The sequence below is a fragment of the Pungitius pungitius genome, chromosome 14, assembly GCF_949316345.1.
Source record: "Pungitius pungitius chromosome 14, fPunPun2.1, whole genome shotgun sequence".
Lineage (NCBI taxonomy): Eukaryota > Metazoa > Chordata > Actinopteri > Perciformes > Gasterosteidae > Pungitius > Pungitius pungitius.
In genome coordinates this window covers 18,984,106-18,997,669 of record NC_084913.1, presented here as the reverse complement: position 1 = coordinate 18,997,669, position 13,564 = coordinate 18,984,106, and the positions used below count along the sequence as shown (strand labels likewise).

General features: G+C 43.3%; 2 protein-coding genes, 7 non-coding genes and 1 pseudogene across 9 annotated transcripts; all 10 read right to left on the bottom strand.

Moving 5' to 3' along the window:
• Window positions 1–182: 182 nt before the first annotated feature.
• LOC134104258 (U2 spliceosomal RNA) lies at window positions 183–373 on the bottom strand. The gene has a single exon (XR_009941698.1). It is a non-coding gene; the product is annotated as a U2 spliceosomal RNA (small nuclear RNA).
• Window positions 374–952: 579 nt separating this feature from the next.
• On the bottom strand, window positions 953–1,068 carry LOC119208954 (U5 spliceosomal RNA). The gene has a single exon (XR_005119503.1). It is a non-coding gene; the product is annotated as a U5 spliceosomal RNA (small nuclear RNA).
• Window positions 1,069–2,118: 1,050 nt separating this feature from the next.
• LOC134105030 (U1 spliceosomal RNA) lies at window positions 2,119–2,282 on the bottom strand. Its single transcript, XR_009942386.1, has one exon. It is a non-coding gene; the product is annotated as a U1 spliceosomal RNA (small nuclear RNA).
• A 259-nt stretch (window positions 2,283–2,541) lies between these two features.
• LOC134104256 (U2 spliceosomal RNA) lies at window positions 2,542–2,732 on the bottom strand. Its single transcript, XR_009941696.1, has one exon. It is a non-coding gene; the product is annotated as a U2 spliceosomal RNA (small nuclear RNA).
• Window positions 2,733–3,222: 490 nt separating this feature from the next.
• On the bottom strand, window positions 3,223–3,338 carry LOC119208955 (U5 spliceosomal RNA). Its single transcript, XR_005119504.1, has one exon. It is a non-coding gene; the product is annotated as a U5 spliceosomal RNA (small nuclear RNA).
• Window positions 3,339–4,394: 1,056 nt separating this feature from the next.
• On the bottom strand, window positions 4,395–4,558 carry LOC119208958 (U1 spliceosomal RNA). The gene has a single exon (XR_005119507.2). It is a non-coding gene; the product is annotated as a U1 spliceosomal RNA (small nuclear RNA).
• A 259-nt stretch (window positions 4,559–4,817) lies between these two features.
• Window positions 4,818–4,999, bottom strand: LOC134104380 (U2 spliceosomal RNA). Its single transcript, XR_009941808.1, has one exon. It is a non-coding gene; the product is annotated as a U2 spliceosomal RNA (small nuclear RNA).
• Window positions 5,000–5,245: 246 nt separating this feature from the next.
• LOC134104104 (uncharacterized) lies at window positions 5,246–8,374 on the bottom strand. Its single transcript, XM_062557423.1, has 3 exons — window positions 8,361–8,374; window positions 8,057–8,181; window positions 5,246–7,084 (listed from the first exon to the last, which is right to left on the bottom strand). The coding sequence occupies exons 1-3, from the start codon at window positions 8,372–8,374 to the stop codon at window positions 5,292–5,294; spliced, it is 1,932 nt and encodes a 643-aa protein (XP_062413407.1). The 3' UTR covers window positions 5,246–5,291.
• On the bottom strand, window positions 6,974–7,136 carry LOC134104385 (U2 spliceosomal RNA; annotated as a pseudogene).
• Window positions 8,375–9,445: 1,071 nt separating the features above from the next.
• Window positions 9,446–12,798, bottom strand: LOC134104103 (uncharacterized). Its single transcript, XM_062557422.1, has 5 exons — window positions 12,700–12,798; window positions 10,436–10,501; window positions 10,043–10,315; window positions 9,841–9,934; window positions 9,446–9,722 (listed from the first exon to the last, which is right to left on the bottom strand). The coding sequence occupies exons 1-5, from the start codon at window positions 12,796–12,798 to the stop codon at window positions 9,532–9,534; spliced, it is 723 nt and encodes a 240-aa protein (XP_062413406.1). The 3' UTR covers window positions 9,446–9,531.
• Window positions 12,799–13,564: the final 766 nt, after the last annotated feature.

Genomic DNA, 13,564 nt, shown 5'->3' with positions numbered 1-13,564 from the left:
TCACAGATCAGTGAATTTAAAATCAGTGATCAGTGTGAAATGCAAAATAAAGGCACAATTGATGAGTAAACATATCAGTTGCTTGCCAAAAGTCTCAGCCAGTTGAGACTTGTACACAGAGGCAAACCAACTACCTAGACTACACCAATGAATTGGGTCACCAGTTATTTTTTTCACAAGATAAAGGTTGCACCGTTCCCGGAAGTGCTGCAATACCGGGTCAATGCTTGGAGTGAGCAGAGCAAGCCCCTTTTTCATCTCCCAGAGCTAAAAATCGGCTTAATATGTAGTCCTCATATAGAGGACATATCAGATATTAAACTGATAAGAACAGATACTACACTTGATCTTAGCCAAAAGGCCGAGAAGCGATGACACATGAATGTTTGCCTCCAGACCCAACGGACTAGCGCATCTCTCAAATGTCGGGGTGCGGCTCATACAAATGGGCGTGGCAGTCGCCTGTTACTTAACATCCCACTCCCCACGCAGCCTGTATTCTTAAAAATCTTTGATTTCCTTCCAATCAAAAGTGTAAGCTCTTGATGAACTCTTGTTGATTCCTTCCAATCAAAAGTGTAAGCTCTTGATGAACTCTTGTTGATTCCTTCCAATCAAAATTGTAAGCTCTTGATGAACTCTTGTTGATTCCTTCCAATCAAAAGTGTAAGCTCTTGATGAACTCTTGTTGAATTCACTTATAATTCAGAGAGTGATTTCACTTTTAGGCACCTCTGTCTAAAAATGGAACTAACCCCAAACAGCCCTCAAAAATCATTCGGTTTTTTTGCAATCAAAAGTGTAAGCTCCTGCCTAAATCTTGATTTCACTCTAAATTCAGACAGTAATTTGAGACTTGATCCAAAGCTCAACCAGAGACTCCAGGAATAAGTTTACTCAAATGACAGGCTCTTCCATCCTACTAATTTATTTTTCTTACAAGTACATGAGGCTTAGCCAAATAGCAGAGCCTGGCAAAAAATAAGGTCAACTCATTGTTGTTCCTCTCCACGGAAGTCTTTAGTAAAAGGCGAAAGACTTATGCGTATTGAAGAGAAACCAAAGTCAGTAGCACAATCAGGTGAAAGGCAGCCCTATATCCCTGTGGAACAAGTAATCCCTCTTGCGGTAGGGAGTGGTTGAGCTGCGGGTGTCCAAAGCCTAACCCATTTCCCAGCCCCCTTTCCTCAAAAAATCTATGATTTCTTTTCAATCAAAAATTGTAAGGCCCTCCTGAAATGTTGTTGGTTTACTGTGAATTCAGACAATCATTCAGTGATTTAACACTCCAGTGGTGAGTAAACAGGTCCATTGTTGGCAAAGAAGCTCAATCTTGGGGACCAACAGTAGTTCAAAGAGATGTGTGCAAGTTAAAAGCACTGGTTTTTCTTTGACACTAATATCAGTGGAGAGTGCGGACGCAGTCCCCAACTACCACAAAAACACTCTGAAAACTTCACACACAGGCTCAGGGCCACCACGGGAAGAGCATGCACGCAAGTACACACGTGCACGCACACACACACACACTCGGACTGAATGGGAGTCAATGGGAGCTTCCCCAGGGGAACCTCCTATTGGGCCCAAAATCTACAGTGGCCCCCCTGAGGGCCCCGGGAGGAGCTGGTCCAAATTTCAGCAGCCCAGCACCAACCAAGACAGAGTTGCAGGCAAAATCCAAACTCATTTCCCGGTTTGTAGTGGTCGGTTTCACAAATTCTTGGACTGACAGCCGCACTCTGCAAACTTCACACACAAGCTCAGGGCCACCATGGGTAGAGCATGCACACGAGCACACACGTGCAAGCTCCTGATGAACTCTTGTTGAATTCACTTTGAATTCAGACAGTGATTTCACTTTCAGGCACCTCTGTCCGAAAATGGAATCACCCAAAAACAAACCTCAAAAGTCATTGATTTTTTTTCAATCAAAAATTGTAAGGCCCTCCTGAAATGTTGTTGGTTTACTGTTAATTCAGACAATCACTCAGTGGTTTAACACTCCAGTGGTGAGTATACTGGTCCATTGTTGGCAAAGAGGCTCAATCTTGGGGACCAACAGTAGTTGAAAGAGATGTGTCCAAGTGGAAAGCACTGGTTTTTCTTTGACACTAATATCAGGGGAGAGCGCGGACGCAGTCCCCCACTACCACAAATTATGCAGTCGAGATTCCCACATTTGAGGAATTCGCAGTGGTCAACACAGCCGGAGTGCAATGGCTGAGCCTCGCCCTGGGTGAACCACCTTTGTGATCATGGTATCTCCCCTGCCAGGTAAGTATAAGTTGGTAGTGACAGAGACAGGAGTGGTATTCCCAAACAGAGCACTTGGGGTGACGGTTCCCAGATGGCACCGTCCTCACAGATCAGTGAATTTAAAATCAGTGATCAGTGTGAAATGCAAAATAAAGGCACAATTGATGAGTAAACATATCAGTTGCTTGCCAAAAGTCTCAGCCAGTTGAGACTTGTACACAGAGGCAAACCAACTACCTAGACTACACCAATGAATTGGGTCACCAGTTATTTTTTTCACAAGATAAAGGTTGCACCGTTCCCGGAAGTGCTGCAATACCGGGTCAATGCTTGGAGTGAGCAGAGCAAGCCCCTTTTTCATCTCCCAGAGCTAAAAATCGGCTTAATATGTAGTCCTCATATAGAGGACATATCAGATATTAAACTGATAAGAACAGATACTACACTTGATCTTAGCCAAAAGGCCGAGAAGCGATGACACATGAATGTTTGCCTCCAGACCCAACGGACTAGCGCATCTCTCAAATGTCGGGGTGCGGCTCATACAAATGGGCGTGGCAGTCGCCTGTTACTTAACATCCCACTCCCCACGCAGCCTGTATTCTTAAAAATCTTTGATTTCCTTCCAATCAAAAGTGTAAGCTCTTGATGAACTCTTGTTGATTCCTTCCAATCAAAAGTGTAAGCTCTTGATTAACTCTTGTTGAATTCACTTATAATTCAGAGAGTGATTTCACTTTTAGGCACCTCTGTCTAAAAATGGAACTAACCCCAAACAGCCCTCAAAAATGATTCGTTTTTTTGCAATAAAAAGTGTAAGCTCCTGCCTAAATCTTGATTTCACTCTAAATTCAGACAGTAATTTGAGACTTGATCCAAAGCTCAACCAGAGACTCCAGGAATAAGTTTACTCAAATGACAGGCTCTTCCATCGTACTAATTTCTTTTTCTTACAAGTACATGAGGCTTAGCCAAATAGCAGAGCCTGGCAAAAAATAAGGTCAACTCATTGTTGTTCCTCTCCACGGAAGTCTTTAGTAAAAGGCGAAAGACTTATGCGTATTGAAGAGAAACCAAAGTCAGTAGCACAATCAGGTGAAAGGCAGCCCTATATCCCTGTGGAACAAGTAATCCCTCTTGCGGTAGGGAGTGGTTGAGCTGCGGGTGTCCAAAGCCTAACCCATTTCCCAGCCCCCTTTCCTCAAAAAATCTATGATTTCTTTTCAATCAAAAATTGTAAGGCCCTCCTGAAATGTTGTTGGTTTACTGTGAATTCAGACAATCATTCAGTGATTTAACACTCCAGTGGTGAGTAAACAGGTCCATTGTTGGCAAAGAAGCTCAATCTTGGGGACCAACAGTAGTTCAAAGAGATGTGTGCAAGTTAAAAGCACTGGTTTTTCTTTGACACTAATATCAGTGGAGAGTGCGGACGCAGTCCCCAACTACCACAAAAACACTCTGAAAACTTCACACACAGGCTCAGGGCCACCACGGGAAGAGCATGCACGCAAGTACACACGTGCACGCACACACACACACACACACACTCGGACTGAATGGGAGTCAATGGGAGCTTCCCCAGGGGAACCTCCTATTGGGCCCAAAATCTACAGTGGCCCCCCTGAGGGCCCCGGGAGGAGCTGGTCCAAATTTCAGCAGCCCAGCACCAACCAAGACAGAGTTGCAGGCAAAATCCAAACTCATTTCCCGGTTTGTAGTGGTCGGTTTCACAAATTCTTGGACTGACAGCCGCACTCTGCAAACTTCACACACAAGCTCAGGGCCACCATGGGTAGAGCATGCACACGAGCACACACGTGCAAGCTCCTGATGAACTCTTGTTGAATTCACTTTGAATTCAGACAGTGATTTCACTTTCAGGCACCTCTGTCCGAAAATGGAATCACCCAAAAACAAACCTCAAAAGTCATTGATTTTTTTTCAATCAAAAATTGTAAGGCCCTCCTGAAATGTTGTTGGTTTACTGTTAATTCAGACAATCACTCAGTGGTTTAACACTCCAGTGGTGAGTATACTGGTCCATTGTTGGCAAAGAGGCTCAATCTTGGGGACCAACAGTAGTTGAAAGAGATGTGTCCAAGTGGAAAGCACTGGTTTTTCTTTGACACTAATATCAGGGGAGAGCGCGGACGCAGTCCCCCACTACCACAAATTATGCAGTCGAGATTCCCACATTTGAGGAATTCGCAGTGGTCAACACAGCCGGAGTGCAATGGCTGAGCCTCGCCCTGGGTGAACCACCTTTGTGATCATGGTATCTCCCCTGCCAGGTAAGTATAAGTTGGTAGTGACAGAGACAGGAGTGGTATTCCCAAACAGAGCACTTGGGGTGACGGTTCCCAGATGGCACCGTCCTCACAGATCAGTGAATTTAAAATCAGTGATCAGTGTGAAATGCAAAATAAAGGCACAATTGATGAGTAAACATATCAGTTGCTTGCCAAAAGTCTCAGCCAGTTGAGACTTGTACACAGAGGCAAACCAACTACCTAGACTACACCAATGAATTTGGTCACCAGTTATTTTTTTCACAAGATAAAGGTTGCACCGTTCCCGGAAGTGCTGCAATACCGGGTCAATGCTTGGAGTGAGCAGAGCAAGCCCCTTTTTCATCTCCCAGAGCTAAAAATCGGCTTAATATGTAGTCCTCATATAGAGGACATATCAGATATTAAACTGATAAGAACAGATTTTTTTTCTTTTTCTTTCGAAAAGTTTTATTGGTACTTTTTCTTGTCCAACATCAGTCAATCAAAGTACTTTTTAGGTAAAAAGGTCGAAAACAGTATACAAGGATGTTTTTTAGAAAGGGATCTTTGCATTTACAACATACATTCAAATTTAAAAACCAACCAGATTTTACAGAATTGACACATGACTTTAAAAGTAATCTATCATCTCTTGTTGTGCAGGATTTGCGAGAGGGGTCTCGTTTTTTTTTTCTTTTTTTTTTTTTCTTTTTTCTTCTCTCTCTTCAAAACGGATTTTCCTGGGTACTCTGTAGTTGGTACTCAGGAGAGCCCCACCCAATGCTCCTTCCCACCTGCCTCTCCCGGAGAGTCAGGCCGCCGCTGCTTTGACCTCTGCATGTGTGGCTCCGGCTCCTTCGTCCGAATGGGCACAGAGGCGATTCTTCTTTTTGGCTGTGCCCTTGGCCTTCCGCCTGCGGCCATTTGGACCGTTGCTGCGGCCATTCGGGTCACAGCCATGGGGGGGATCTGCATGTGCCTTCTTACCAGCATGTTTCTGGAGGTCCATATGGCATCTGTAATTGCGACTAGGGTGACCCACTGTTTGGCAAAGTCACTTGCTGGGATTTTTGCTTTTTCGCTCACCCCATACAACACTAGCTGCGCTGTCAGGACCTCCTTTGCTGGCAAGTACGGGAAATTCAAGGAGCCGGCCATTGCCCACTGGTCTACGGCAGCACTGCACTCCCACAGCAGGTGCCTCACAGACTCTGGTGCGCCACAGCCTGGTCTGGGGCAGGTCGAGTGTGCAGACATCCCGCGGGAGTACATGACGGACCTGACTGGGAGGATCTCGTGAGCCACCATCCATGACAGGTCCCGGAGTCTGTTTGGAAGAGCAGGGTTGTTTACATTGTGCCAAACTGTTGATGGCTTTCCAAATGCTAGCCCACGTACTGGGGTAACTGGATCTCGTTCCTGCACAACAGAAATTAGACAGCGGTGATTAGTTAGTGCCTTTAAGTCCTCCTGTTCGAGTTTAAAATTTTGTAAAAAGGTCTGGATAAAAGCATAGGCCGGTGGCAGGTTAAAGGAAACTGGTTTTCTCAAATCCTTGGGTATAAGTTTTAAAGTTCTGAGATAGGACCCCATCCAGAACTGGGTTATTGCTGCAGTCTTTGGGTTTCTTGATGGTGCTGTTGCAGCGGTGAGATGCAGTGCAGTGTATCTGCTTCCTAAGAACAAAAGCAGGTCCGGCACTCCTTTTCCTCCTTTTTTCTTTGTCTTTTTCATTTCACTTCTTCTCAGTCGTTCCCACTTGGACCCCCACAGGAAATAAAAGATGGCTCTTTCCAACTCTGAAAGCACTTTTTTTGGTGGTAAGAAAACAGAACAGATGAGTAGAAACAAAGGTAAGATCACAGCTTTGATAATTAGAACCTTTCCTTCTAAGGTCAGTCCTCTCAGTGTCCAGTAACCTAGTCTCTGCCTAACTTTTCTTATCACGTCTGGCCAATTGGTTTCCCCCCGCCCTTCTGCATTGAATTTGATCCCAAGTATTCTTTGATCAGTCTGGGTCACAGTCAGGGGGAGTTCTGTGGTTTCTGTGGCCTTCCATGGTCCATAAAATTGAGCTTGGGTCTTGCTTCTGTTGAGCTTTGACCCAGAGGCCCGTCCATACCAGTCAGTGAGGTCCAGTGTCCTGTAGACAGATGAAAGATCAGTGCATATGATGTTTATGTCGTCCATATATAAGATGCATTTGGTTTCGAGTCCTCCACTCCCTGGCACTATTACCCCATTGATTTGTTTGTCTTTTCTCAAGGCTCTTGCCAAAGGTTCGATACCTATAACATAGAGGAGGGCAGATAACGGACAACCTTGGCGAACACCGCAGTTTATGTTAACTGCTTTTGTCAGGTGTCCGTTAGCAACAAATTTGCTTGTAATGCCCCGGTACAGCAATCCCACCCATCTTATCATCCTCTCCGGGAAGCCCACTTTTTGCAGCACTTGAAAGAGGTACTGGTGCGAGACCCGATCAAAGGCTTTTTCAAAGTCTAAATTTAGGACTACTAGCCGAATGTTTCTGTCTCTCGCATAACAGATGGTGTCTGATAAGAACAGATACTACACTTGATCTTAGCCAAAAGGCCGAGAAGCGATGACACATGAATGTTTGCCTCCAGACCCAACGGACTAGCGCATCTCTCAAATGTCGGGGTGCGGCTCATACAAATGGGCGTGGCAGTCGCCTGTTACTTAACATCCCACTCCCCACGCAGCCTGTATTCTTAAAAATCTTTGATTTCCTTCCAATCAAAAGTGTAAGCTCTTGATGAACTCTTGTTGATTCCTTCCAATCAAAAGTGTAAGCTCTTGATGAACTCTTGTTGATTCCTTCCAATCAAAAGTGTAAGCTTTTGATGAACTCTTGTTGAATTCACTTATAATTCAGAGAGTGATTTCACTTTTAGGCACCTCTGTCTAAAAATGGAACTAACCCCAAACAGCCCTCAAAAATCATTCGTTTTTTTTGCAATCAAAAGTGTAAGCTCCTGCCTAAATCTTGATTTCACTCTAAATTCAGACAGTAATTCAGACTTGATCCAAAGCTCAACCAGAGACTCCAGGAATAAGTTTACTCGAATGACAGGCTCTTCCATCCCACTAATTTATTTTTCTTACAAGTACATGAGGCTTAGCCAAATAGCAGAGCCTGGCAAAAAATAAGTATTAGATAAAAAATCTTAACAAAAGTTTCTCATTTTCTTTTTTTCCAAATAAGAGAAAACCATTTCCATTTGAAAGGAACTCTGAGAGACCCAAGGAGTTGCGCGATCAGTATGTACAGGTAAAGCAGTGGTGTGCACTACGCCTAGTAAATTGTACAGTGTTATGCGGTGTATATCATTATGACCTGTTTGCAGTGGCGCATAGAGCCCAGTTTATTGAACTTGCAGAGAACACAGAACATTGCCATGTAATTTGTTGTCTGATTCTACTGCATAACCAATTTACAGTAATATTGTGTTTACTGTATCGTAGAGAATAATGGAGCTGGAGGCGAATGAGAACCCTCACACCCTCATTTTTGTTGATGAAGCTGGATTCAACCTGGCCAAAGGAAGACGGCGTGGCCGGAATGTCGCTGGCCACCGGGCAACGCTGGATGTCCCAGGACAGCGCGGGGGCAACATCTTTGTGTGTGCTGCAATTTCAGAAAATGGTGTAGTCACTCACATTCCAAGTATTTGCCCATACAACACCCAGAAGCTCCTGGTGTTCTTGGACCACCTGCATGCTGATCTTATCCCTCTACATGAGGGGGGTTTGGTAGGGCCTCACTTGCCTACATATTTTATTGTGTGGGACAATGTGAGCTTTCACCGTGGCCCACTCATTAGGGCGTGGTTCACTGCCCATCCAAGAATGCTGATGGTGCTCCTATCTCCTTACTCCCCATTTCTCAATCCTATTGAGGAGTTTTTTTCTGCATGGCGGTGGAGGGTGTATGAGCATCGGGCTCTAAAACAGAGGTCTCTTCTCCAGGCAATGGATGCTGCTTGTGTCGATGTCACAGCAGATCAGTGCAGGGGATGGTTGCGGCATGCACGGCGATTCTTCCCCCGTTGCATAGCAAGGGAGAATATCAGATGCGATGTTGATGAAAATCTGTGGCCAGACAGACGTGAGCGCGAGGATGAGCAGGAGAGTGAGGATGAACTCCAGCTTTGCTTTACTTTCCTACTGTATTTTATTTTTGATGTGCTTTTTTTTACAGTATTTTTTGCTGTACACATTTTCTGTTTCTGTTTTGCAATTACTGTAACAATTTCCATGGCAGTATACAGTAAGTGCAATACAGTATGTGATGTGAAACCTTGTTGGCTCCTCTTTTTCTGTTTGATACACATAGTATTCTGGAAAGAAAACATCTACTACAGTAACCATTCATTGTCAAAGGACTAAGCCAAGATTGAAATGTGCACATGAGGATATTTCTATGGTCCACTGCCATACTGAAAAAACATCTAAACATTTTGACCTGCAGTGTTTAAACAATGACATAGGAACTTTTCATTTTAGGGGCACTGACTATTTGTATGAGAAAAGGAATTTGTTTTGACTGATGAGTTGTCTGTTTTGGGAGAGATACGACCTTTTGCAGGTGTGCCATAGTGTTTTGCTAAACCATCAAGGTTATTTTGGCAAATGTATTTAAGGCTTTGAGAATGTCGTTTTTTTCGAGAGATAGATGAGCCACAGCAATCGAGAAGGAAGTTTTCATTTTGGGGGCACTGACTATTTTTATGAGAAAATGATTTGATTTTGAATCTTGAGTTAACTGTTTTGGGTGAAAAAGAAACCTGTGGCTCAGGCGGGGGGTGAAGTTTCTAATAATGACAAGAATAATACTTTGTTTTAGATACATAGACAAACATTAAGCAAAATAAAATTGATTCATAATTTAGTGGCATCAGAGCATTGTTGAAAAGGCCTACTTGATAGGAGTGATGCGCCAGCCACTTCACCAGGATCTTCATCCCACCATCATCACTCAGGTGCACCTGTAATAAATAATAACAAGCGAATATACAAAACATGAATGTAGATTCAACATCAAATACATAACAGTATGTAGAACTTTTCCATGTGCAATATCAAAACAGCATGTACTTACGCCGTCTCTGACCCAAAGTTTACGGTCTTGGAGTGGAAAGTACTCTGCAATGGAACAGTACTTCACACCTGAGAAAGAGAAAAGGAAATTAAAGGTTACTTAAACTGTACATTATGTATCTGCCTAAAAAGCAATAACCATATATCCATTACAGTGTATGTAATCTACAATCTTTAATAAACTTACTCATCCGTGCAGTGACATCACGGAATTCCTGTCGCAACAGGTCCTGGTCTTTCACCTCACAGTTGAGGCGTGGGGGAAAGTCCAGGACAAACACCTACATGAACAAAGATGTACGTAATATTATGAATTACATTCAGTAATGACAAATTATTGCAGGTCATACCAAAAGATTTATAATTACAAAACACAAAAAAACACGTACATTAGGAAAGCGTTTGGTCACACTGGTCATGAGCTTGGCAAAATCAGCTCCTGCTTCACTGACGGAACGACTGGCTGTCAAATTGTTGCTTGGAGCCAAGACACAAAGTGCATCAGGTTGGTGAGTGAGAACAGTGTTCTCAATCTCCAGCTTCAGGTCAGCTGCGCTCCCCCCAGGGATGGAGAGGAAGCCAAAGGTGAGGATGCCGTCCGGCATAGTCACAAATCCATCTGCAATTGCACGCAGGTGGGAGCATCCGAGAACAAGCACCAACTGGAACAACAAAAGGGAGTGAATGAAAACTACAAATTCATTTAGATTAAATAGTTTGTCCATTTCTTGTAAAATTAAACTACCTTCTTGTCTGGAAACTTGGTGGAATGACCAATTTACGTTGTCTTCCAGTGAGGGAAGACTTTGGCCATGGGCGCACAAAGTGACGCCGACCTGTGCCACAGCCTATGTAAGAAAAAGAAAAAAAAGTGAAACCTAATGTAATTTATGTAATAGGAGTGCTGTTTTAAGAACAAATATTATATGATAATATTATATGATAACAGGACAATAGCTATTCCCACTAGAGATGAGCCGGATACTCGGCTGAAACGAGTATCCGGTACGGATAAAGCACTTTTGCCGAGTACGAGTATTATACGAGTAATACGAATCAATATCTGTGCTCGGATTGAATAAAAGTCCTCATTGGGTAGCTGTCTGTGTCTGCGTTCTGTGATTGGCTGGTAGTCACAGCGCCCCTCCACTACACACATACTGTTTGTGTTGCTGTGTCCCGCTCGGCTCACTCACACACAGAACTCCTCTCTCCCTTCCTCAGTCAGCAGGTTCGCGGGTCTTTCATGATAAATTTAAACAATTTCTTGTTCTTAACTAGTAGAGTTCAGGTAAACGTGGTGCTTAAGAATGCGACTCGCATTGCGTCTCTGCCTGTCGGAGTTTTTTTTTTCAGTCGGCTCTAACCAGTTTTTTTTTTACTTCACGCACTGACCTCTCTCTCTCTCTGCCTCTCTCTCTCATCATTTTTTTTTACCGTCTGCTGGCTCTCTTCACGCACTCAGTGTCTGACGTTGACTAGTTGTGTTGAATAACTAAATATTAATATTACAAATTAAGCCACACACTTCCCCTCTCTCTCTCTCTCTCATGATCATCAGTGATAAGAATTAAGAAGGAATGCTGTTTTAACCGCAAAAAGGCTTAACCCGACGATTTACGGGGTAAATCCTTCCTACTTCCGGGTTAGGCCCCGCCCATTTTCGGGTTTGGCCCCGCCCAGTCCGAGTACGGATACGGATACAGATAATTCATATGGTTCAACAGATACAGATAATGCTGTACTCGCTCATCTCTAATTCCCACCTTGCTGGAGTTGAGAACCGTAGCTACGCTCTGCCATGCGAAACTTGGCAGCCTCAGAACGGAAGAAGGACTTTCCGCGCAGCATCTGAAAGTATTTGGGTGCCAATATTTAATATTTAAATGACAAGATACACTCGGGTCTACAAGTAGGGCAGTAGTGGATGGTGAACGTTGGTAAAAGCGACCGATCTACTGACCCGATTTAAACTGTTACGTGATAGCAGTGTTTCCCCCACCTTTATAACAAAAACGCCATTCTCCCACACACAGCAGTTCCGCGCCGACATGCGCACGCAAATATGTCCGTGAATGCTCACATTAGCTAACAGAGCTAAACCGTTAACTACCAACTCCGATACTTTGTGCTCTGTCCTGCAAATAATAAAAGTTTGTGAACGAAGTAGTTATGCTAAACTGTGTTGGTTCCCCTCAGAATTACTGGCGGCAAGGAAGAATGTAGCTTCGGCAAACTTAAGTTAGCTTAGCGTTAGCTCGGAAGCGCAAAGTGGACGAGGCTCAAGAATGATTATAATATTAAACTTACCGTTAGTCTGAAGAGTTTTCAGTCGATTGGTGGAATCAAGAGTATCTCTCAGTGTGTGGTAGTGTAAGTATTTGTGTGGATTAAGCAGGGTACAATTTTTTTTAAAGTACAGAGCTCAGGGTGTGGTTCCTTGAAAATCAGACGAAATTCAAAGAGGAAGAGCGACCGTTGGAGAGTCGTATATATACACCATAGTGACATCCGGTAGAAGTTGTCAAAATAAGAGTCGTTAGTGTTTAAGAAGCGTTGTTATTTAAAGCTAATGACCGCACATATTACATGTTCTTCATTTACTTGTACCACTGACTTAATTTGTCTCCTTTATTTCTCACATTTTTAAATTAATTAAATCACGATTAAACGTGCGTTTTACTTTTCAAAACAAATTTGTCTAAATTAACGAGTATTCACTTCGGACAGCATGTATACTGAAATACATGTTGTTGTTCTATTGTATTTTGGAACACCAAACTAACACACGTGTGGAACGTGTTTACAAGCGACTCTTCCTACTGTCCTCGTGCACTTTTCTCTAAACTCTCCATCACTTGACAACTGCCGTTGAAGTAAGAATCTCCTGACGTTTTGCCAGGACGTTTCAAAACCACAACGGTACACAAGGCGGTCCTCTGCAGGATAGATGTTGACAGAAGTAGCCTAGCAGCTTAGCTTAGCCTAGCAGATACCAACATGTTACGAGCACTATCAGTACTAAAGCGGTCCGTTTGTCACTCACCCCCTTCTGGTTGACACGCTGAGTAATTCCTCTGCACAGGTCTCCGCTGTATGTCTTGTCTCTGTTCGTTTTACTTCTAATGAAAAAAGCTCTCTCCATCTTAAACTGGCGTGTCACTCTCTCCCTTCTAAATGCCTGCTGACACGCAGCCGTGTGGTCTCGCGTCTGGACACAACGCCCACTACCGGAAGTTGCGTTAACTGTATTAGACGGTTCTGTACAGTATTGATCTAGATCAAGTTAATAAGTAATCGTAGATGGCAATAATCCCTTTGATTAAGGCAATCATTCAGACAGCCCAACTTATTTTACTTACCTTGTAATGTGCGCAAGCTAGCTTGCGCACATTACCCCATTAATCCAGTTAGCAGCCGGACTGACAGCTAGCTGTCTGCCTACGGTGGCCGGAGTGAGAGGCTCACTCGCTTTTTTTTTTTTTTCTTCATTTTCGTCGGCGGTGCTGTTTTTAAAAATGGAAAGAATTAATTAAGTTTCTATGTAACTTTCACGCTTGAACACAAATTAAGTTTATATGTATTAATTTATATAAATTAATTAAAATAATGCATTTTTGAACTTCAGGAGCTATAATATAGCCCAATCAGCTTGGGTATGATGGGAGGGGCTTTGCGGTGAAGTCGAAATGCAGCTAACCTTCAGCAGGATTTGAAAGAGGACGAGTGGCGCTATTTCTATTCCTTACACCGAGCTATACATTCGTAAGTATCCATGAGTATTTTTGATTTAATGCTAATGTTGTAATGAATGACACCGTTGTTCAGAGCTTTATTGTGCACTACGTATAGCTATACATTTGTAAGTATCCATGAGTATTTTTGATTTAATGCTAATGTTGTAATGAATG

Excerpts from the sequence above, each read along its gene's own strand:
- LOC134104103 (XM_062557422.1), bottom strand. The coding sequence starts at position 12,798 with ATGGAGAGAGCTTTTTTCATTAGAAGTAAAACGAACAGAGACAAGACA. Across the intron at positions 10,502-12,699 it reads AGCGTGTCAACCAGAAGGGG|GCTGTGGCACAGGTCGGCGT; the intron begins GTGAGTGACAAA and ends TTTCTTACATAG. Across the intron at positions 9,723-9,840 it reads TGATGTCACTGCACGGATGA|GTGTGAAGTACTGTTCCATT; the intron begins GTAAGTTTATTA and ends TCTCTTTCTCAG.
- LOC134104104 (XM_062557423.1), bottom strand. Across the intron at positions 7,085-8,056 it reads CTTCATCAACAAAAATGAGG|ACACCATCTGTTATGCGAGA; the intron begins GTGTGAGGGTTC and ends TGTTCTTATCAG.